Source organism: Quercus lobata, chromosome 1 (assembly GCF_001633185.2).
Source record: "Quercus lobata isolate SW786 chromosome 1, ValleyOak3.0 Primary Assembly, whole genome shotgun sequence".
Classification (NCBI taxonomy): Eukaryota; Viridiplantae; Streptophyta; class Magnoliopsida; order Fagales; family Fagaceae; genus Quercus; species Quercus lobata.
This window is the reverse complement of record NC_044904.1, coordinates 15,393,224-15,417,912: the sequence shown is the minus strand read 5'-3', so window position 1 is coordinate 15,417,912 and position 24,689 is coordinate 15,393,224. Positions and strand designations below refer to the sequence as shown.

The 24,689-nt window shown below is 36.6% G+C and overlaps 2 protein-coding genes across 2 annotated transcripts; both read right to left on the bottom strand.

Moving 5' to 3' along the window:
- Positions 1-3,118: 3,118 nt before the first annotated feature.
- LOC115980686 (serine carboxypeptidase-like) lies at positions 3,119-7,873 on the bottom strand. The gene is made up of 9 exons (XM_031102916.1): positions 7,153-7,873; positions 6,841-7,009; positions 5,287-5,406; positions 5,000-5,143; positions 4,778-4,928; positions 4,472-4,560; positions 4,097-4,355; positions 3,858-3,991; positions 3,119-3,762 (listed from the first exon to the last, which is right to left on the bottom strand). The coding sequence occupies exons 1-9, from the start codon at positions 7,476-7,478 to the stop codon at positions 3,640-3,642; spliced, it is 1,515 nt and encodes a 504-aa protein (XP_030958776.1). The 5' UTR covers positions 7,479-7,873; the 3' UTR covers positions 3,119-3,639.
- Positions 7,874-20,359: 12,486 nt separating this feature from the next.
- LOC115980677 (vacuolar protein sorting-associated protein 24 homolog 1) lies at positions 20,360-24,611 on the bottom strand. The gene is made up of 6 exons (XM_031102909.1): positions 24,239-24,611; positions 24,040-24,116; positions 22,775-22,877; positions 21,588-21,709; positions 20,850-21,044; positions 20,360-20,725 (listed from the first exon to the last, which is right to left on the bottom strand). Exons 1-6 carry the CDS (start codon positions 24,348-24,350, stop codon positions 20,645-20,647), a joined length of 690 nt encoding a protein of 229 aa, XP_030958769.1. The 5' UTR covers positions 24,351-24,611; the 3' UTR covers positions 20,360-20,644.
- Between the last annotated feature and the right edge of the window lie 78 nt (positions 24,612-24,689).

The window sequence follows — 24,689 nt, the reverse complement described above, 5'->3', positions numbered from 1 at the left end:
ATTACCAATTTCAATCAATTTTGTTAAAAAGTGCACACTTTCTTGCTAACAAAACTGGCTCTCCAACACCATGTGAGATTATTGCTTGTAGGCCTCTTAGGGGAATCAGAAGCAGTGGTCTGAGCTTAATTTTCTGTTAAAGCATTTAGCTAACCAGGAAATTCAGAGTATATACGAACACAGCAGGGGATTTAGTCGCCAGGCATTAGGCCAACAAGACTTTATTTTTGGGTTAAAGTCCCTTGATCCCCACTAATGATGCATTGGTGCACATGTCTCTGCGTTGTCTTGGACGCTTAGAGACACCCTTCCCTCTTATGCTTTTTTGTTTACCAAAAAGAAAAAAAAAATATATATATATATATATATATATATATCTCCTTCAAAGAGAATGCTTAAGTCTAAATAAATGGTGACCAAGATCTTCAACTGAATGGCCAGAATAATTCAGAGAAGGAATTCTAAACGATTTCTCTACCATCTTTGGGGCAACAAATGAAGGGTCATGGGTTGCAATGTTAATGGAGTCTTTAGGGAACAAGTTGAGGCTTCTTACGAGCTTCTGCTTGCTGTTTTTGGGAGAAGTAAATCTTGTGAAGAGGGTGGTCTGCATGTATTGCTCATGAGAATGGTGACGTGAAAAGAAGCAAGAGAAGAGAGAGAGAGAGTTGAATGAAAGTTGATGCCATTGTAATTTGTAATGTATAGGAAGTTTAGTCTGCAATGGCTGGGGATTAACTTGAACCCAACCCATATTTATATATATATGGGTTGAGTTCAATTTACACTTTGTGGATTTATTAAAATTCATATCTAATTAATTAAGAAATGTTGCACCACTTAATAACTTGTTATTGAATTCATATTTTGAAAATCAAACCGTTGAATTTCATGTTTTATATATTCTTAATATGCATGCCAAGCTTAATGTCAATCAAATGTAATTTACCATTCGATCCATATTCTCATCTTTTATGCATTATTTTAAACTATAAAAACTTGAATTTAAAGAACTGATTAATGACATGGCTATTGATCTTTGATCATCTTTAAATTTTGTAAGCATTGTGCAACATTGTTTAAAGTTATATTAGGTGTAACTTGAACCCAACCTATATAACTTGCTATTGAATTCATATTTTGAAGATCCAACCATTGAATTCCATGTTCTATATGTTCTTAACATGCATGTCAATCAGATGTAATTTACCATTCAATTCTCAAACTCATCTTTTATGCATTATTTTAAACTATAAAAACTTGAATTTAAACAATTGATTGATAACATGACTATTGATCTTTGATCATCTTTAAATTTTGTAAGCATAGATAATATACAAAGATAATGTAATCCAGCAGTGGATTTATCAAAATTCACATTGAATTAAAAAATATTTGGTGGTGTAACTCTATAGAAGTTATAGCATTTTTACACCATAGATCTCTAAGAGATTTAATGGTTAAAAAAAACATAGTTGACTATTTATTACTTTCCAACTCACTTACCTTAAAGTTACACTAAGTGCATGTAACTTAAACTCAACTCATTTATATATATATATATATATATATATATATTCAAGTTACACCTAGTGGATTTATCAAAATTCACATCTAATTAAAAAAATATTTAACGGTATAACATTGCTTAAAGTTACACAGGCATAACTTTAAGCAATGTTACATCGTTCAATATTTTTTAATTAGATGCAAATTTCGACAAATCCACCGCTGGATTACATTATATTCATATATTGTTTAAATTCAAGTTTTTGTAGTTTAAAATAATGCATAAAAGATGAGTTTATGAATTGAATGGTAAATAACATCCAATTAACATGAAAATTGGCATAAATATTAAGAACATGTAATCCAACGTTGAGATTTTCAAAATATATGTTAAGAACATGTAAAACATATAATTCAACATTGAGATTTTCAAAATATGAATTTTATAACAAGTTATTGAGTGGTGTAAAATTACTTAGAGTTACTTCAAGTGTAACATTACATTTGATATAACTCTAAGCAATATTGTAGAATTCATATTTTGAAAATCTCAACATTGAATGTGTATTGGACAACTGGTTTTTAGTTTTCTCATGGATCATATTTAATTGTCATACTTAAGTAAATTGTTGATAAAGAGTTTTGACTATAGATAGGGTAGAGTGGCAAAGAATAATACATGTGTTCGACCCCAATTAGTCTATTGAGGATCAATAGTCATCCCCAAAAATTAGGGACTAAGGCACTGCTGTTGTATTCAAGCAAATTGATCTGTGATCATCACCTGGAATGCATTGTGCACTTTAGAACTTTAGTCTTCATGAAAGCCTCCATGAGATTTAACCTCTTTCTCATATGCCTGCCCATCTTGGAAGAACTTTTTGGTAGTTGGGACACCAAACATGACCAATGTCCTGATTTTTTTTTAATGTTTTATGCAGCTGTATCTGCTAGTAGAATTCTTGAGGGAGAGATGTTTAAAATGACACTGTCCAGACCAAAGAATGGTAATGCACAACATCTGCGAGTCGTTACCGTTGTTGCTTTGAGAACAGGTTTTCAGCCAACAATTGAGTCATTAAGAGAATTATATGATAAACGAGTTGGTTGTTAACTGTTTTCACATATTGTGCTATCACTTGGACTTCTATGTACTAATCTAAGATAGATGGCTTCTGTCATTTCTTCTTATAGTTGGGAGGTCTGGTTTTGATTGCCTTGTGTCAGTGTTAGAGGGATTTAAGAAAAAGAAAAGCAAGCTTTGCTCAGCAGATTTTTTTCACAGGTATCGAGACTGAGATTGTTGATGAGTTTTGTGAGTTCCAATTCTGTTTCTAATGTATGAGAATTCTTCTTTGGGATGTAAATTATGATGAGATACAAACATATATGAGAAGCTTCAGTTTTAGCCCCTCTGAAGAAGTACAGTCTTTGTACAACTTGCAATCATTTAATAACAATCACAAACCATATTTCATATATAACTGAGTTTTAGTTATCGTATATGCATGCCAGAGTGAATCAATGACAATAACCACAGCCCCTCTTCCTGATTCGAGGAAGTTGGGAACTTGAATATTTCTAAATCATACAAATTTATAATGGTGCCTTTCAATCAATGTCTTTCTCTTGGGATCATATATTATTTTTCTTATAATTTAGATAAATTGGAGCTGAACATCTGCTATAGGTTGTTTCTATAATAGGTCCTGCTATAAGTTGATTTTACAGATTCTGTGCGTCTTCCCATGATGCCAGAATTTCCAAGCTCTTAGTTAATAACCAGTCAATGATCTCACAAATCAAAGAATCATGATCACTTTTGTGCCAACTGTGCATATGTCATAACATAATAATAATATATGACAGTATCTATAGGCCAAATTAATGTATGGCATATATGATGGTAAACGTGTATTCACTGAACATTCATATGTCCAAAATAATCTTTATGAACTGTTCCTCAGAAAACTCCATTCTAGCAATAAAAATTTTAAGGAGTTGTTGAAAACAAGACCTTGAGATCACTGGTGGACAAATATATCACAATCAGTCCTACCCGGATACCATTCCTGAAATCCATTAATGTAGGTACATGCTAGAAAGAGGATGCTGGGTTTGTTGAGGCCATCACTTGGGAGCAACCCTATCTTCTGTCTCAGTCATGGTTAGTTTCCCTTGCATCCAGCTCATCAGCATCTGTAGTGAAGCTTTAGGCTGATCCATTGGAACCATATGACCAGCATCATGGACCTATGTGTTGTGACATGGAACCAATTTGGTTAAATCAGAATACAAAGTGACACACACACTCTGAGAGAGAGAGAGAGAGAGAGAGAGAGAGAAACCTTGAGGAAAGTGAGAGGCCCATGGCTCTTTAGCAATCCTGCTTCTGCACCATCAACTACAAATGGAACAGTTGGGGATGCCCCAAACTGTTTTTGTCCTGACCATTCCATGGCATGAACCCACCTTGAATTCCCTGCCCAAAGAAAAAAGAAATTAATAGGATAGACTATGAAAGACGAGTATATTCTTCGAGATGTTTATTTCAAGTTCATCCTTCTTTTGAGCCATGGAGGCTTACCCAGCCAGTTGCATATGAGATCATACTCCCCAGCATACACAAGCACCTTGATTCCATCCTCTAGAAGAGCAGGAATACCTACTTCAAGATTCCTCATCCAATCGGTCAGCATGGCATCATATACATCACTACTGCATGAAACAAATTCTCTATCCCCAACCCCTAGAGCGTTCCTAACTGACATCTGGTTCAGGAATGTCTCCATGCTCGAGAAATCATAACACAGGTCCCCCTCACATTTCTTTCTAACGTCATAGTACTGCAGATCAAAGATAAAACAAGTTTCTCATCAAAGTTGAACATGCAATTTTGTTTCTTCACATCTGAACGCTTTCACAACAATTACAAAATCGTAGTTATTATATGCCATCTTACATTTATACCACCAGCAATGTTCATGATCTGATTGAATATGTCATTGCAAACCACATATGAATTTACACAATCATCTCCACCATCAGTGCCTGGCAATGGAGCCCCATATGATTGATCAAGGATAGAGTAATTGCAAACTAATTAAAACTGCTTATAGGTCATAAACGTTAGAGAAATCAGTTCCTTCTTGAATAAGATATATATATATATATATATATCTTCCCTATTAAAAATCTTTGAGAGTTTATGTTGTATGTACAAGGAAATAAGAATGAGAAGGAATTTGAAAATAAGAATGAGAATTACCACAGTTTTTTGCTGCCTGTTCACATGCTGGAAGCATCTTGTTAATACTATTGTAATCAGAACTTTTAATTAACCCCATATCCAGTGCATAATCAGGGTATGCTTTGTACTGGATTTCAGGATTGGTTAACCCATTACCAATAGCAAATCCCTGTTAAAGCATTTAGAGTTAAATATCTGATGAAGTGAGACTAGGCAACCAGTGGTAAATTTGAGAGCTACCTTCAGGTTTATATTAATTCCTTCTTTTGCTTTGTTTCCTTGGTGAACCCGAGCAGCAAATGCTGGAATGTAGTGCCCAGCATATGATTCTCCAGTTATGTAGAAGTCATTTTTAGCAAATTGAGGATGCTCCTTGAAAAATGCCTGAGACAATGTAGAAAAGTTGGTGAATCACAGAATCATATCCTGACAAATTTTAATCACATGTAACCAAGCATGAATCCATGATTCTTGTTTCTTTTTTCATTGAAAAGCACACACACAACACACATGGGAAACAAACAAACCTGCAAAAAGTCATACAAGTCATCGCTAACGCCACCTTCATCATGGCGAATGTCATGCTCATCGGCAGAGTAACTGAAACCGGTTCCAACAGGCTGGTCCACAAACAGAAGGTTTGATGCCTGCCGAAAGACAATAGAAACTGTATGATTAGTAGGTGGAAAAAAGAAATCGAGTAGTTTGACAAATATGTACATCAGGAAAGGATTTTAACACAAAATTGAGCTTACTATGTACAAAGCTGACCGTATATATACTATACTGACATCAATTTACAGTTTTAATACTTTAAGAAGCAATTGATGTTGTTCTTGTCAGCCCACATAAAAGATCGTAAAGAAGTTTGTCAATCAACTCTGTTGAAAAATGGGACTGAACATTTGCAGCATATTCATGATTCTGATGAAAGCTTTGTTATCAACATATAGTAGCAATTGCCAACGGCCTTTAGGCAGGGCAGTAAATAAATCAAGTTTTTTTTATGAATAGCTTGGACTCAACTTGAGAAAAATCATGTTTATGCTAATTTATTTAACAAATGAGCCAACACTTAAGCCTATCAACTATCAAATTGTTTATAAATAGCTTAGGTTCAATTTGAGAAAAGTTTGTTGATATTCGTTTATTTCGCAAGTGAGCCAAAACTTAAGTCTAAGTCTAGGCTTGTAGGCTTGATTATTAAATATGTTGATCTCAACAATAATATTATGTCATGAACATGAGGCTCAATTGAAATAAACATAATACTATACATTTATATGTAGATATATATAAAAATATACTTATATAGACTTGATATTGGATTATCCAAGTTTATAAATATGTTTTTATTATTTGTAATTGATTGGTTATATAAATTAATAAATAGTTCATTTTGTAGTAAAAATTATACAGTCTTTAATAATGTAATGTTGGTGACTCTAATTTTTATAAGTTCACCATCAAAAATTATTTTATCTTATTAACTCAAAATTATTTTAAAGATACTCTATTATTAGTATAGATATATGAAGGGGTAAAATATTTTTGTCATAGTGTTTATTATATATGGAAAAAGAACAAGTTAATCAAGCAATCGTAATTCGTAAACAAGCTCAAGCTTGTTTTACAAGAAAAGTAATCAAGCTTGAATATATATTTTAGTTGGATGATGAGCTCTAGCTCAGCTTGTATTTGAAAGAAAATTAATCAACAATTTTGAACTTTTGATACTTGATTTGACTTATTTATAGCCCTACCCCTATGCCTATTGGCCCATCCTCTTTCCCTTTTATGAGGAATGTTTAGGGTCAAATTTCCCAACCCTTTTACCTAGCAAAATGAGCGTGTATGTGTGTGTTTATATAAATATATAAATATATATATATATATATATATATATTTCTTATGTAGTTCTTACTTCAAGAAATTTATCAACGAAACATTTCATGCTATGAGATTCTTGTTACTTGTAAGGAGACTGTAATTGTATATTCTATTTACGCTGCAATGGAATATACCAGCTCATTCTCTAGTTTCTACTTTCTAGCTTTATTAATGAACTATATTTTCAATACCTTGTCCCAGCCATGGTCATTCCACACTAGAGACAAGTTGTTTGCAATGTGGAAAGGACCATTTTCATAGAACAATGCCAGTTCACTGCTACACCCTGGCCCTCCAGTCAACCATATGACAATAGGGTCGTTCTTGTTGTTTCTTGATTCGAAGAACAAATAAAACATCCTGCAAATAATAAACAACCCCACGAAATCATTGAAAAAGAGAAGTATTAGAGCTGTATATATTCCCAGTATAATCACAACCAAACCAATTAAAAGCCAAGAAACTAATTTAGTTTGTTATACGGTCAACATTTTAAGGCCTACCTTGCTGCTTTGGAATGTGGAAGACTATAGTAACCAGCATGGTGACCAAGATCTGCGACTGAAGGGCCAGAGTAACCCAGAGAAGGGAAACTAAACGATTTCTCTACAATCGTGGGGGCTGCAAATGAAGGGTCATTGGGGGCAATGTTCATGGAGTCTTTAGGGAACAAGTTGAGGCTTTTTATGAGCTTTTCTGCTTGCTGCTTTGGGAAGTAAGCAGCTGAAGATAAGTGAAGGTGGTTGTCTGCATATGTTGCCCATGAGAATTGTGAGATGAGAAGAAGCAAGAGAAAAGAGAGGGAGAGTTGAATGCAAGTTGATGCCATTGTAACAATGTATGAAAGGTTGAGGGTCTGCAATTGCTGTAGATTTATAGTGTTTGATATGAACAAACTTGGCTTATAAGGCTAAAAGAAAGGTGGAGTGGGAAATGTCTAAAGCTGAGAGAGAGAGAGAGATAACGGTCAATAGTTTATTGTTTTCTTATTCAAATTTTCTCTTCTGATAAATCTTCAATCACCTCTTCTGAAAGGTAAGTCAATCCCATGTTACTTCTCCATCTCCATTTAAAAAGAAGAAGTTATTTCTCCCCCTTTTCTTTTCCTCTGTTTTTTTTTTTTTTTTTTAATCTTTAGTTTTGTTGTCTAGTTCTAATAAATAAGCTGTATAACAATGAAAGATTGTCTTTTCTGTTAGAATTTAGGGCGATAAAGTTATGGACTTGCATGCTCTCTTTTGTTTTTATATAGCTTTTTGTTAAAAACTTTATTTGCTAATTTGTATTAAGTTAATAAAAGTATTGTTATTTTTGGATAAAGCCATGCTTTAAAATATTGTACCTAAGTAAATAAGTTAACAAACAAAAAAAACTAATCCAAACGCATTGGATTAGTTCCTTCTACTAGAATTTAGATTCTAATTAACAGAGGATGGCATTGTTGTTTTCAATCTCATAGCAAAGTCAGAATCCAAATTAATAGAGGATATGCATATCGTATACACTTCAAACTCTCATGTCCAAAATGTGTTAATGGAGTATAAGAAGTTATTAGATTGTTAAGAGAGACAAATAGTCGTATACACTTCAAACTCTCATGTCCAAAATGTGTTAATGGAGTATAAGAAGTTATTAGATTGTTAAGAGAGACAAATAGCCCATCCTTGTACCACTGTTTTAATCAAACAATGGACAACAATTTTGCCTTCTAAGGTTGGTTAAGAACCTTAAGATTGCTCCATATGTTTATAAAAATCATATTATTTTATGAGTACCTTTTTATTTTTTTTAGGACAAAACTTAGATACAGTACCTTAGGTGCTATTCCTTAAATTCTCCTCTTAAAATTCAGTTATGTGGCTACTTAACTAAAAAATACACTTTCATCCCATGAGAAAAAATCCACATAATAGAATCTTAAAAGAGAAACCTAAGGACCTAAGTACTGTATTATACCTAAGTGAGCATTTGGATTCAGCGTTTCCGCTGAATCCCGTGTCTCACGTTTTCCTTTTCTTTTTTCTTTTTTTCTTTTTTTTTTTGCTTTCACTTTACTGTTCATAGAAAAATTTTACTGTTCACGCACTGTTATGTCACTATTCACATACTGTTCATCACTGTAGCAGTACTGTTCATACATTAAAAAATATTAAAAATAGGTCCCACGGCACTATTTACACATTTAAAAATTATTTTGCTACAGTGTTTTCGTTTTCAGTTTCAACAACAATAAGTTCAATCCAAACGGACCCTAAGTCTCTTTTTTTAATATAGATCCAAATCTTCCTCCCTCCCAAGGAGAAAAATAAAATTAGAAACATTGTTTTACTGTGCAAGCAATCAGCGCGAATTAAAAGGTTCACAATTATGAAAACGCGTATAAAGAGAGTGAAGGCCAGGTTGGAGCACTCGAGTATAGTAAAACAAACCAAGGGATAGAGGCAATAGTCTTTGCGTGTAAGTCATCAGTGTCTTAAAAAGAAAACATACAACTTTTGTGGACAAGAAAGAAAGTTTCATGGACCCAAATTGGACTATAGTTTGAAGACATTGCTCTCACTCAAGGTCCGAAGGAGAATTGACAGACGAACATTCATGATCTTCCAACTTCCCAAGTGATAACTATGAAACCTACTTTACCACCCAGTATAGCAAATATACCACAAAAGAATTATTGGGTGAAGGTGATGCTTTTCTTTAATTTTATTTTCTAAATCTAGATTAGCAGGTAAGTTATAAAATCAGTATTTTTTTTATTTTTTAGTAAGCATAGATTTGCTCACTGTAACGTGTAGATTAAGATGAGAGGTTATCAATGGTTCATGAATCTAACCCTATAACGTGAAGACTAAGATGAGAGATTATCAATGGTTTATGATAATCTAATTTTATAAAAAGTAGTGTTAGTCTAAAAACATCAAGATGAGGCTATTGCAATATTCAAAGTTGGTTTGGATTTTGCTTATTTCGGATATCTTATTTAGGTTGTGTTTATTAAAGTATATAATTTTTGGTAACTTTTATATGAAATGTGTGACAAAAAAAAAAAGTTAAAAGTTAGTGTGGGTTTGGATCCAAGTCTACGTTTTAAGTCTACGTTGTTGTTGTTTTTTTTTTTTTTTTTTTTTTTTTTTTTTTTTTTCTTCAGCTGCAGTTGTTGACCAAGTCAACAGTGAACAGTGCATCCGTGTACTGTTCATGAGTCCCACAAACTTCACTTTTCAGTCACTTTTTCATTAAAAATTGGTCTCACGGCACTATTCACACATTTATAAATTATTTTGCTACAGTGTTTTTAGTTTTCAATTTTAACAAAATAAGTTCTATCCAAACGGACCTTTAGTTTTCCATATTACTACAAATTAAGTTAGATTATTTGAAAAACAAAAAAGAGACAAAAGGCAAAAGGCAAAAAGAAATTTTTTTTAAAAATGGAATAAATAATGTGCTTGGCTTGTTCATTGAAGATGCCGTTGTGCACAATCTAGATTGCACTCCTATTATCACACTTTGGAGCTTAGGCTTGGATCAATTGGAATATCCAATTTTTTTAGGAGGCCCAAATGAGCAGTCAAGCATTGAGATATAACGGGTCTATAACTAAAAGTGAGTCTCCTCTCAAATAAGCTCGTTAAGAGCTTGATCAAATGTGAGCAGGGGAGAAGTGCCAAAATAATGAGCTATGAACAGACTCAAAGTCATCATAGAGACCCATTAGAAATTGATAAAGCCAAATTTACTATTGGTACTTACACTACAAGAAAAAATGTTTATTACAACAACAAAAAATTATTGCTATAACATCAAAGTTATTGCAATAGTTGACGTGAGTTGCTGCGATAAGTTTTGAGGTAATAAGTTTGTGCAACAAAAAAATTCATTGCAATAATCACTAGATATTTTAATAACAATGTTGATGCAATGATATATATGTTGTTGCAATAAACAATTTATTGCAACGATATATTCATTGTAATAAATAATTGTTTCATATTTGTCATTGCAAATTGCAATCAATCATGGACTATCATCTCTCAGTCTCTTAGCTTTAGACATTTTCCACTCCCCCTTTCTTTTAGCATTATAAGCCAAGTTTGTTCATATCAAACACTATAAATCTACTGCAATTGCAGACCCTCAAATTTTCAAACATTGTTACAATGGTATCAACTTGCATTCAACTCTCCCTCTCTTTTCTCTTGCTTCTTCTCATCACACAATTCTCATGGGCAGCATATGACATACATTGAGGAAATTTTTCCTAGATTTTGCCAAAAATAGTGTAATTATCCCCATTAAGAACTACCTGAATGTGTGACATAGGTAGATTCTTCTGGTGGCATGTGAGGAGTAAGGTGCTTGAACAGCAATGGTGAAGCTATTGATAGGAAAGAGCATTGGGAGTGAATGTTGAAAAAGAGGATCATTTGCCACAAATAAATGACAATGGTTGGATGGCTCCACCTAAATTAAGAATGATGTTAGGGACAATACCAATTACAACATAGAACTACTTCATTGATGTGTTACCAATCATAAAAAAAACAATCCAAATTTTTATTTATTAGGTGGTTGAAACTCATTAATCAAATTCATTGCCACATTTTCCTCCAAAAAAAAAAATCATTGCCACATAAACGTATAAATGTTATTGTGGGGCCCAGCAATTCGTGGACCAGGCCCATTTGCCCTTAGAAAGTCCGAGGGCCCAATCCGAGGAGAACTGTGGCCCAAGCTCCATGACGCCGAGTACGGACCAATTTTTGGGAGGCAGCCGAGGACAGTCTAGTCCTCGGCAGGCCCATAATCCGCCCAGAATAAAGGGATAAATTCGTAAGGAAATCCAAAATACCTTGGGGCGATTACCCTAAATACCCTTCTGGATAAGGCCCAATGCCTGGCAGAACCGTACTCTACAGCTTTATCAAGTCATCCCCAACAATTCCGGGATTAGACTGATGGGACCAATGTCAGTATTTGTAAAGACTGACCCTACACGTGGACGAAGGACATCAAACGCACACTGGTATAAAAGGAGAAGTAAGTGAATCTAGCAGGGAGAGGCAAAAAGGGAGACTTCATGAGGAAGATCGCCGGAACGATCCATGCACAGAACAGAGAAAGTCCTCCGTTGGACAGCCGGAAAGGACCACAAGGGCCCTCGGATCAAGTCCGAGGATCCCATTCTCAGAGGTGGCAGTATGGCGGGGCTTTAAACGTTTAGGCCCAGTCCATTTTCCACAGGGATCTTTCTGAAATCCAGACCGGACCATCCCCCCGTGACCAAGCCCAAGCTTTTCAAGCCCACTCTCTACAAATCGTATTGTGAGGGATCTCTCCCGCGTGAACCCTAAGATGTCACTGGGCCGCGCAGGAACCGTGTCCCTACAATTGGCGCCGTCTGTGGGGAGCATGCGCGCTTGGCGCAGGTGGCGGTGGAGTCAACTCTCTACTAAGCAAAAATCCACGGAGCTTCCTCCGTCTCCTTTGACGTGCAGCTGTTGTTCCGACATAAACTTCTGCTAGGGGCTACTCCTTGCAGCGCCCATGGCGTGGGCAGCCCTAGGGGCTCTTGGCCTCAAGCCGGCTCTCCCCGCCCTGATCTAGGGGCTTACATCCGAAAAACAAACCAAAAGTTTTGGACAGAACCAAGGCCTTGCATGGTCCACGGACTCAAGCCTGTGGGGAAACCAAACACAAAAAAAATAAATCTCGTCGTAAGTTTTGGACAGAACCAAGGTCTTGCATGGTCCTCGGACTCAAACCTATGGGGAAACCAAGTACAAGAGATGAAAATCAAAAGTTTTGGACAGAACCAAGGCCTTGCATGGTCCACGGACTCAAGCCTGTGGGGAAACCAAACACAAAAATAAATCTCGTAAGTTTTGGACAGAACCAAGGTCTTGCATGGTCCTCGGACTCAAACCTATGGGGAAACCAAGTACAAGAGATAAACATCACAAGTTTCGGAAGGCCTTGCATGGTCACGGACTCAAGCCTGTGGGGAAAACAAACACAAAAAAAATAAGTCTCGAAAGTTTTGGACAGAACCAAGGTCTTGCATGGTCCTCGGACTCAAACCTATGGGGAAACCAAGTACAAGAGATGAAAATCAAAAGTTTTGGACAGAACCAAGGCCTTGCATGGTCCACGGACTCAAGCCTGTGGGGAAACCAAACACAAAAAAATAAGTCTCGAAAGTTTTGGACAGAACCAAGGTCTTGCATGGTCCTCGGACTCAAACCTATGGGGAAACCAAGTACAAGAGATGAAAATCAAAAGTTTTGTACAGAACCAAGGCCTTGCATGGTCCACGGACTCAAGCCTGTGGGGAAACCAAACACAAAAAAATAAGTCTCGAAAGTTTTGGACAGAACCAAGGTCTTGCATGGTCCTCGGACTCAAACCTATGGGGAAACCAAGTACAAGAGATGAAAATCAAAAGTTTTGGACAGAACCAAGGCCTTGCATGGTCCACGGACTCAAGCCTGTGGGGAAACCAAACACAAAAAAAAAATAATAATAATAAATCTCGTAAGTTTTGGACAGAACCAAAACCTATGGGGAAACCAAGTACAAGAGATGAAAATCAAAAGTTTTGGACAGAACCAAGGCCTTGCATGGTCCACGGACTCAAGCCTGTGGGGAAACCAAACACAAAAAAATAAGTCTCGAAAGTTTTGGACAGAACCAAGGTCTTGCATGGTCCTCGGACTCAAACCTATGGGGAAACCAAGTACAAGAGATGAAAATCAAAAGTTTTGGACAGAACCAAGGCCTTGCATGGTCCACGGACTCAAGCCTGTGGGGAAACCAAACACAAAAAAATAAGTCTCGAAAGTTTTGGACAGAACCAAGGTCTTGCATGGTCCTCGGACTCAAACCTATGGGGAAACCAAGTACAAGAGATGAAAATCAAAAGTTTTGGACAGAACCAAAGCCTTGCATGGTCCACGGACTCAAGCCTGTGGGGAAACCAAACACAAAAAAAATAATAAATCTCGTAAGTTTTGGACAGAACCAAGGTCTTGCATGGTCCTCGGACTCAAACCTATGGGGAAACCAAGTACAAGAGATAAACATCACAAGTTTCGGACGGAACCAAGGTCTTGTATGGTCCTCGGACTCAAACCTATGATAAAACCAACTACTCGTAAGGAAAAACTACATTACGTAGAATTTGGATTCATCTGAGGAAAGCTCCCCACTCGCCATTGGGTCAGTTCCCAAACTTCGGGGATTCGCAAGTCTGCTCTTAGATCTGCAGCACCAGGGGAATCGATGCGACGTAGGGCAATACGTCACCTGAGAAACAATTTGAGTTCTTTACCCTCCGTCAACTCCTTGGACGGTACTCTCATACTTATCACAGAATATTCAATTGTTATTTTTGCTAGTTTCCTGAGCTAAACCTGCTATGAGTTATCGCCGTAAGGTTTGGTAGTGTTGGTACATTAGAACTGATTGGATTATGTTTCAAAACTTCCTGCTCTAAGTATCATTGAAGAAACAGACACAGGGAGCACACCCTTCCACAAAATAATGTTGCAAAAAGAGTAGTATTCAAAATAAGTAGGCAAAATTTCCTTTCTTATTAGAACAAAGAAACAGTACAGCATACAACAAAAAGCTGAAATCAACTTGTGATAAAACTTGCTACATGATAGAAAGGAAAGTTACAAGGAAGCAAGAGAAGGCCGAGGAGGTAGCACAGACGAGACGTGGGCTACTGCTTCGAGGCCTTGTCCCTTCCCCCATGCTTTCGCATGCCCATAGCTCCGGCAGCAAAGGAGCCCAACTTGAGCCTCACGCCGCAGTGGGGAGGACGCAGGTAGCACAGAGGAGAGGTTGGCTACTGCCTCAAGACCTCGTTTCATCCTCAACGCTTTCACGTGCCCGAAACTCAGGCAGGAAAAGAACCTGACCTCAGGCTAACACCATCTACAAAGAAGATGCAGGGAGCCGAAAGTTGGGAAGCCCCCGCAGAAATTTGCCGGCTGCAAGGTAGACAGTGCTGATGGTGGAAATTCCTTCTTCGGACATACCAAAAATCTGGCATGACCAGAACCTGCTTCGGATTTTGACTAAAAGCGTGGGAAACATCCTCTCCCCTCTGTCATAAGGGAATATTTCTTTGAATCTATGCCTTCGTTGCCCGTATATCACTCTTCTGAGCTTGAGGAGAACGTGGCGCCCTTGCGGCGGAGAGAGTTTTTCTTCCCCGACCCTTGTCTCAAATATGACTTGCTGCGGGAGGAAGCTGAAGGAGGAGACTAAGGAGCTGGTGCCTAGGCAAAGAAACTTGCTCTCTTATTTATTTGAGGAGATAGGGTGGTAGCATTTAATTAGCGCAGCTTCCCGAGGAACGCTACAGACAAAACGTCTCCAGCTCGACTTCCAACAAACCTCTGCAACGACAAGACTAAAGGAGCCTCGTCGAGGTGCACCTCGAACATCGGGACACCCAGAAGTACCGCGTGGCCAAAGATTATGGAAATATCTCATGACCCGTGGGCCTAGTAAATCTGCGGCCCATGCCCTTGCTACATGATGGCCCACGGACTACGGGCCCCGCCGGGTAATAACTAATGCCGAGGACAACCTCCTGCCCGGCCGCGTACGGGATACCTGAGGAGAGGGAATAAAACAGAACCAAGGCCTTGCATGGTCCTCGGACTCAAGCCTATGGGGAAACCAAGTATAAAAATTATTATTATTACAAGTCATGGACTGAACCAAGGCCTTGCATGGTCCTCGGACTCAAGCCTATGGGGAAACCAAGTATAAAAATTATTATTATTACAAGTCATGGACTGAACCAAGGCCTTGCATGGTCCTCGGACTCAAGCCTATGGGGAAACCAAGTATAAAAATTATTATTATTACGAGTTTTGTATAGAATCAAGGCCTTGTATGGTCCTCGGACCCAAACACGGCATCAAGCCTCCAGTTCTCTCCTCGGCCAGCATGGGTAATCATTACTTTTCACTGGTCGGCCTTAGTGGGCCAAACACTTATATTAGAGTTATGGCAACATCTTTTTATTATCAAGTATTTTGGTCTTAGTTGTCATCGGTTTAGAGACTTTCTCATTGAGCCGAGCAGCATTTACCAATATACAAAAACATAAACGGAATATGCAAAATGAAATAATAAACACTTTTATTAATATAAGAGATTATTACAATGTACGAAAAAGGGCTCAAACAAGCCTATACAAAAGGAGAACTGCTGAAGCAACGATAACACTCGCAGTACAGAGAAGTAAATAGTCAGGCTTCTTCTAAAACTCATCTTCAAGGTCTCTTCAGTCTCTGCCTCAACATTGCTCATATCATGACAAGAACCTTCTTCGGAAAAGGATGAAGGACAAGGAAGAAGAATTGAAGGAGAAGGAAGAAGAATTGAAGGAGAAGGAAATAGTAAGGAAGAAATCAATGAAGAAGATGGAGGAGATGAAGGAGGAAGATGGAGGACATGAGTAAAGAAGGAGGAGAAGAAGAGAGAAGGGACGAAAAGAAAGAAAAGGAGCAAAAGAGGGAAAAGGGAAGGCACCAGGACGGAACTGGTGCTGGGAAGACTATAAGAGGAAAGCGGAGGAGGGCACCAAGGAGCAAAAGAGGGAGAAGCAGAAGCACTTAGCCCCTGCCTCAGCCCTGACTCCTAACACGTTGGTGCCATATTAGGTATGCACATGAGGAGCCGGGTGGTGCTGGTCTTGGTTGTTCTCGACTCAGTCGCGCCGAGAGTTCGACACGACGAGTCCCTGCTTCGGATTTTGGCTGAAAGAAAGGCGAGACAGATCTTAAGTCTGCGCCACCCTTGCCCTGATCGAGCCATTTCAAGCTTTATCAGAATATGGTGTCTAGAAGAGGGGCATGATTTCTTCATCATTTGGTGCGATCTCAGAAGAATAGAAGGGAGTTAGTACGAAAGTGATGGCCTCTTGCTTGCCTTCTTATAGGAAGAGCAGAACGGATGGCATTAAATGCATTCAACCTTCCCAAAGAATCTGAAGAAAAAAGAGGCGTCCGTTCCACTTCTCCACCTTATCAAATGAGCCGCTGGATATAAATGAGCCTCATTAAGGGGAATTCATTAAGGGCGCGTCTGGGACATCCAAGCGGAAGGAGCAGATCCCGAGCGGATTAAAAGGAATCCCTCAAAAACCGCCTGACTTCCTGAGAAACCGCTCACATAAATGCGGGATCAAGCTAAATGGGCCATATTAAGGGCCCGGGTTTGCCAAAACCCTCCTTTCCAATCCGGAATTCGGATAGAAGGGTTTTGAGGGGCTATTGTGGGGCCCAGCAATTCGTGGACCAGGCCCATTTGCCCTTAGAAAGTCCGAGGGCCCAATCCGAGGAGAACTGTGGCCCCAGCTCCATGACGCCGAGTACGGACCAATTTTTGGGAGGCAGCCGAGGACAGTCTAGTCCTCGGCAGGCCCATAATCCGCCCAGAATAAAGGGATAAATTCGTAAGGAAATCCAAAATACCTTGGGGCGATTACCCTAAATACCCTTCTGGATAAGGCCCAATGCCTGGCAGAACCGTACTCTACAGCTTTATCAAGTCATCCCCAACAATTCCGGGATTAGACTGATGGGACCAATGTCAGTATTTGTAAAGACTGACCCTACACGTGGACGAAGGACATCAAACGCACACTGGTATAAAAGGAGAAGTAAGTGAATCTAGCAGGGAGAGGCAAAAAGGGAGACTTCATGAGGAAGATCGCCGGAACGATCCATGCACAGAACAGAGAAAGTCCTCCGTTGGACAGCCGGAAAGGACCACAAGGGCCCTCGGATCAAGTCCGAGGATCCCATTCTCAGAGGTGGCAGTATGGCGGGGCTTTAAACGTTTAGACCCAGTCCATTTTCCACAGGGATCTTTCTGAAATCCAGACCGGACCATCCCCCCGTGACCAAGCCCAAGCTTTTCAAGCCCACTCTCTACAAATCGTATTGTGAGGGATCTCTCCCGCGTGAACCCTAAGATGTCACTGGGCCGCGCAGGAACCGTGTCCCTACAGTTATTTTGTAAAATTTATGTAACTTTAGCAGTTTTTAATTAAAAAAATTTTAGGTCCATTAAATTTCATTTTACTGAATGACCCCAATGCCTTTTCACCCCATATCATAGTGGGATCAATAAATGTAAATTAAATACATAAATTTTTAATATCTTACTCTCTTAGTATTTAAAATTGAAATAGTGCTTGATTGGGTCATCACAATATAAAAACAGAATAGTATGTGAAAATGAAGGTCCCCTCCAATTTTTATTTAGATGTAAGATGTGTGAAATTTAAAAATCAAATAAGTATCACGTATTGCACTTCATGGTAAAAATAAGAGAAAATTGGGGGATTTATTCTTCATGGTAAAAACAAGAGAGAATTGGGGGATTTATTTGGAAAGGATCCAGTTTCTTAGTTTTTTGGACTCTATTTGATACACATGCAAAATGGTAAGAATTGGACGTACACTACACCATGACTAGCAAATTAGGCAGTTCAAGAGAAATTTATGTGGCTTTTGGGTGTTTGATATTATAGGCTAAAAGTAGCTGCATCAGATCAAGGCTGGCCCTTCCACTAGGCCAATTAGGCAATGGCCTAAGGCCCCCTAGTGGAAGGAGGCCCCAAAATTTTGGAAAAAAATGGGTAGCATATATATAGCCTAAAAAATTAAACTTTGCCCCAACATATCAACAAATTATTTTTGACCCCTAATGAATCTCAAAAAAAAAAATGAAGTAAATAAAATCTGCTCCATCCTTTTGAGCCAAGAACAAGAAGAAAATCCTCTAGTCTAAACAAAATCAGTTATCCCAAAAATAAAGTCATTTAACCTCTAGACAAACCAACATTAACTATAAGCTATGTCTAAAAAAATTACACACAAAACAAATTACAAATCAAAAATCCCAAATCCCAAAATTTTTTTACCCATACCATTTCTCTCTCTGTCTTGCTCTCTTAGCTCTGCCTTAGCCATTTGCAAAAACGCATTCTTCCCCTCCATTAATCACTACTGATCTAATTTGAATCCCTTCCTTTGGTGGCTTGGTATCGCACCTCCACTTCTTCTCTATCTAATCTATTCTCACACTAACACACTAGTAGAATCGACTAAGGTATGGTCTTCTTCTCTCTAATATGAGTTTATTTTCCTCTCTCTTCTATGATCTAAGATTTGATATCTCTTTCTTTGACACACTCTCTCTGCTACCACTAGTCTTGACTCTTGTGTTTTGGGTTCATTGCTTTTTCTTTAATGTAGTATTTTAAATATGGATTGTGGTTGACATTGCTATTAATAAGACTTGTGGGTTGGCATTTTGGTTTTACTTTTACTGTATATATTTTTTAAACTTGGGTTTTATTTTAATTTTTTATGGGATGTGTTTAATTTTTATTCCAAATCCTGTGTTTTGGACCTTTTAGTTGTGTATTACTACAACAAAAGACTTCAATCCAAAAAAAAAAAAAACAAAAAACAAAAAACAAAAAACAAAACAAAACAAAAACAAAAAAAAAACAAAACAAAAACAAAAAACAAAAACAAAAAACAAAAAACAAAAAAAAAACAAAAAAAACAAAAACAAAAAAAAACAAAACAAAAAAAACAAACAAAACAAACAAAAAAACAAAACAAAAACAAAAAAAAAAAAATAAAAACAAAAAAAAACAAAAAACAAAAACAAAAAACAAAAAACAAAAAACAAAAAAACAAAAAAACAAAAAAACAAAAACAAAAACAAAAAAAACAAAAAACAAAAAACAAAAAAAAACAAAACCGAAAAGCAAAAACAAAAACAAATACCAAAACAAATACAAAAACAAATACAAATACAAAAACAAAAACAAAATAACAAAAAACAAAAACAAAAACAAAAAAACATTGGAACACATGTAACTAAAAGAAAAAAAAAAACCAAAACAATAATACTAAAGGATTATTAAAAAAAAAATGAAAAAACAAAAAGAAAAATTATCCCTTTTGCATATCAAAAAAGAGATCTTAGAAAAAATTAAATACAAAAATTTAATTAGATATTTTGAGTCTTAAAATGCAAGAAAAACAATTTTAAATAAATATATTATGGTATAAAAATATTAATTTTTTAAATACATAAATATATATATAATAAAAAATAAAAAATAAAAAATAAAAAAGGCTGTTTTTAATTGTTCGCCTAAGGCCCCAAAATGTCTAGAGCCGGGCCTACATCAGATGGCTATAGATTGGAAGCATTCGTCACGTTCTATAGATGAGTATCAAACAAATTATGTGAACCGAAACACAAAATTGAAACGTGAAAAACTTCACTAAAACTTTTGCCTCATGACTCATCTTCTTTTGGTTAGTGGTTCACAACAGAAAAATGAGAGCAGCTCTAATATCTCAAGCAGATTCAAGTGGTAAAATAAGCTGGTACTTGAAGAAATTGCATTTTAGAGCGTGGCTTTTGTCATGAACTTTTAAACAAGAAATGCTTTTAGGCTGCATGTTTGTACTGTTGCCTGTTGGGCACCAGGTAATCCTTGCCTGAGATGCATATTAATTAACATAATGGCATTTTTTGTTTGTACAAGAATAAGCTTGTTTATTTATAAACTATCATTCCGTTTTATGTTGGGTTGTAATTGCAGCATTCAGTTTCCTGTGTTTCATGAAATGTCTCATTTGCATCATAGCATGAAAGACTTCCAAATCTGCAGGATGGAATTATATTCATAGCATCAAAAACAACGATTTGCAATTATTACACAAATTACAGCTAAAAACTCTTAATTCTTGCAAAGCTGCTTCTAGTATAATGTACAGAAGATGTTCCTCTCCATTCTCATTAGCAGTATTGAATTAGGCTTCATCTGCTCCCATTTTAATATGATCAAGAGGCTAAATGCAAGTAAACAAACTCAACTTTTTCTCATATATACTATGCTAGCATTGCTAGAGGGTATAGGCTCGGAAGCTTAAACTAAGACCTAACTTTGGCAAGCCGGGCCCTAATTTCTTCCAATTCCTCGTCATCGTCAGCACCCTCAGCTATAGCCTCTTCCTACATGAGCCAAATACATATTCCACGTTACAGGGTAAATGCAGTTACAGCCTCTTCATTCAATCAAGGCCAGAAAAGAATAGCTTAAAGAAGGGCCATTACAGGGGAATCAAGTAACACATACCTCCTCTGCAGCCGCTACAACCTGAGCAGGTTGCTTCACCCTTTCCTTTCTGACTGCTTCTGGAAGCTGTGCAGCAGTCTCACCAGCTATTGCAGTTAAGACCTTATCAACTTCTTCTTCTATTTCATCTTCTATATCCTCGGAGTCCAGGGCTGAGTCAACAGCATCATTCACCATCTCCTCTATGATCCCTGCCTACAAATCACAAACACAAAAATACTTACTCAATGGAGAAGTTAATGGTTAAACATCCATGATCTAAATCCAAATTAGTTATGTTTAACAATAAGCTTTATAAGGTACAATATTCAGAATTTGCCATATATATTCACCCTAAAGTTCTTTATCAGAATATTAAAAATGAAATTCAGATCCAATCCCAAAGCATTGAATTTTATAATAAGATATAGCCTTCATTAAGTATTTAAGAGTAACAACTGTTACATCCACTCTTTGAAATTTAACCAAAGAGATATATAACCAAACAGCAAAAGGGGAATATTTCTTTTATATATGATACAAGGGTTATACATAATCATAAACAAACCATGGAAATCTTGGTTTAAAAAGCAAATACTAAAAAAGTTGAATCCTATTTAGAACTGATGAAATGGGAATATTTTTGCATTTGAAATTCCAAAGATTGCAATGCCATCCATTAATTCCATTATCTATACCCAAACTAAAGCTGTCCTCTTTTGTTTTTTGATGCAAAGTGAACAGCAACAATGAGGATACCTTGATCATCTCTTTGCTGAATTCTTGCATTGAAACAGCCATTTGTGGAGCCTTCATTAGGTTATTAACAAGCTTCATGACCTCAGCACTTTTAGATAGATGACCAACAGTACGGGCAATTGCTGCAAAATCAACCAAAAAATGAAAATGAAAATGAAATAAAATAGACTACAGAAATTCAAACCATTGAAGAGAATTCAAATATCCATCCAAAGGAACCACATCCAAGTAAAGACTAAAGACTGAAAATATTGAAAGAGGATTAAATAATTTCTATATACATGTCAATGGAATTTTTTAAATTTCTTTTTCTTTTTTTGCTGGAATTAAATTCTATAAAATCATAAGTTTGTTCAACACAGACAGAAAGTCTTGGATGTCCAAAGTTCTTTCATTTTTCCAATAATTTTTTTCTACGATGAGGTTGTCCTCATCAATGGACTACAAGGCACTAGGATCTCTGGATTGGCGATGAAGCAAAACCCACCATCATCATCTCAGGGATCAAGGAAGAGCTGGGAAAACAACAAGATGAAACTTCTGTTAAACCTAAAACTCAGAGAGAGAGAGAGAGAGGGGTGTTACAGCATTTGGTTTTCAAGTCTTTTAGGTAAATGCTTACCACAGCTGATATGGTCCCACGTCCATGAGGCAGTTTTATTGCAAGATCAGATGTACTGCACCTTAGATTCTGCACTAAGTTTTGCTCTGTATGTACGTATGTATATTTATATCGCACCTTTCCCCACCTTCATTCTGTGAAATTATTCCTATTCAAGAATTAATAAGAAACGATAATCCTAGTCAAGTTTGAATCTTGAGTCTCAAAGACTAAAGATCCTTTCTTGAAGCAAACCTTCACAAGTCACTAAGAATCAGTGATCAATAATGAGATCAAAAAAGAAAGTGCTCTATCATGAGATTTTAAATAGGGTAAATACTCTGAAACAATTCTCTCTCAGTATTATGCATGGATGCCTTCACCCTTCTATTCAATTCAGTATTTTGATCTTAATTTTGACAATAATTGATTTTATGCATATCTGGATGTTCTGTGACAATAATTCTGTTATGCATTTGACTTGATAGAAGTCTGTACCATATTCCACAACAACTGAAATGAATTAATTTCTGAGGGACCAAAAAGAAAAAGAAAGCAGTAAATTTAGATGTGTTAAGCATCATACCAACGCTTTCTCCAAGATGCATTGATATTGAATTCATTTGTGCCTTATTTTCATAGAGACGGTTCACTGTTCTTCTAGATCTCACAATTTCCTTAGCAAGCGCCTGTGATAAAATTACCACACAAAAAAAAAAGGAGAAAAGTGAAGAAGAATTGCAAATTCGTTCATGTGTATCTTTGTACCTTAAATCTCAAAGGAGAAAACAACTAAGCTCAAAGGTTATATTGGCATCCTTATATGCAATAGTCAATCTGATAAGCAGCAGTGACTAATGAGATCAACCACATCCATATACAATGAGATGCCCAACATGAAAAGCAGTAATTGGAACCACTTCTTCACATATAATGTACTTCTGTAGCATAATATCTCTATAAAATAAAAATGAGTGTTTCCTTGATTGTGAACATTTTTTTTTTTTGGATAGGTTTCCTTGATTGTGAACAGAAACCAAATGTGCTGATAACGGGGTCAATTATTTGAGTAAAAGATTCAATTATCATGAAACCACCTTTTATCCCCCATTCAAGTTAGTTAATGTAAAAAATAATAATTTAACCAAAAAAAAAAAACCCACTGGTGTACAAATAATGATGTCTCGCTACTATGAAATGAATAAGACTTGTTAAAGTTACCCAACTTGCTTTACAAGTTCAATTGTTTTCTAATCAGTAAGGCCTCACTCATCAGAGATCTACCTCATCAAATCAAGAATATGAATTGAAATTAAATAATCAAGCTTTGTCTCAACATGAGTCATAGTATGGCAGAGTTGGGGTCATTCTTAAGTTCAGGCTTATATGATTAAAGAAAAGTACAATCACCAACATGAAAATCAGCTAAATAATTTAAATATGCAAAGCCGCTAATGCACTAGACTAATCTTCAGTACTCATTGAACCATATGTAAGGTGGCGATACAAATGCTAGCCAAGTAGTATACAAGGATGGCTACCAATCAAACACAATACCAACCGGCTCTCTTTCCCTTAAGTCTCAACTTCAAAGAAGTAGTTGAACCTTCATTGAAGCTTAAACACTGAATGGTTTGATCTGGGTGTTCATGTTCAACACTATATTACATCATTTATTAGTTACACTTTCTTTCAACAAGCACCCACATCAACATGTTACCCCAAATCCAAAAATACCACCATCAACTACAAATTAGCTTTTTTTTCAACAACAAATTTCATATACTTAAAGGAAACAGAAATTGAAAATTCAAAAAGGGAATGGAATGCAAGGTTGTTGGAAGTGTATACCTTGGCAGAGCCCATGTCATTTCTCTTGGCAGCATCTCTTATAGCTTTCTGTACACTTTTCTCCTCCCTCTGTATATCTGAAACCAAACCCATCAGATTAGAGAAAACAATCTCAAAATTAAACACACACCCAAGAATCCAAAATCCATAAAAACCAAATAAAAACATAAAATAAAAGTGACCCAGATGAGAAAATTGCCTCGGATTTGGCGCTCGGTGTTGCGGCACTCTTGGCGAAGCCTACGCTGCCAATCTCTGAGTTGCTGTTGTGGGTTTGGCTTTGGCTTCAGCATATTCATCACCTTCTCCATTTTCCCAACACCGACAATCCAAATGAAATCTTATCAAACTAGTTCCACTGTTTACTTTTATTTTCCTCAAGAATTGGATTTACAAATACTATGATAAAATAATATTAGTACTACGTAGTTTAGAAGAAGAAAAACAAATGGATATGTCAAGTGTCAACACTCGTCGGTTCCTTCTTGTTGTTCTTTTCTAGAGTACGCGTAATCGCAAAGCTTCTCCATTGCTACGTGTTTTAGTCATACCTAAACCACTAATCTCAATTTTCAATTCATTTTATTCTATAAATAGAATTTTTTTTTCCCCTAAACTGAAAATAAAAATATAGCTGTGACCGTGACTTA

Bases quoted from the DNA above. Each gene is read 5' to 3' on its own strand.
- LOC115980686 (XM_031102916.1), bottom strand. From the start codon at position 7,478: ATGGCATCAACTTGCATTCAACTCTCCCTCTCTTTTCTCTTGCTTCTT. The intron at 5,144-5,286 runs GTTTGTTTGTTT...ACATTGTCTCAG, and splicing joins ACTTGTATGACTTTTTGCAG to GCATTTTTCAAGGAGCATCC. The intron at 3,992-4,096 runs GTAAGCCTCCAT...TTCTTTGGGCAG, and splicing joins TCTCATATGCAACTGGCTGG to GGAATTCAAGGTGGGTTCAT.
- LOC115980677 (XM_031102909.1), bottom strand. From the start codon at position 24,350: ATGGAGAAGGTGATGAATATGCTGAAGCCAAAGCCAAACCCACAACAG. The intron at 24,117-24,238 runs GCAATTTTCTCA...GTTTGGTTTCAG, and splicing joins CACCGAGCGCCAAATCCGAG to ATATACAGAGGGAGGAGAAA. The intron at 21,045-21,587 runs GTATCCTCATTG...TGTGATTTGTAG, and splicing joins TCAGCAAAGAGATGATCAAG to GCAGGGATCATAGAGGAGAT.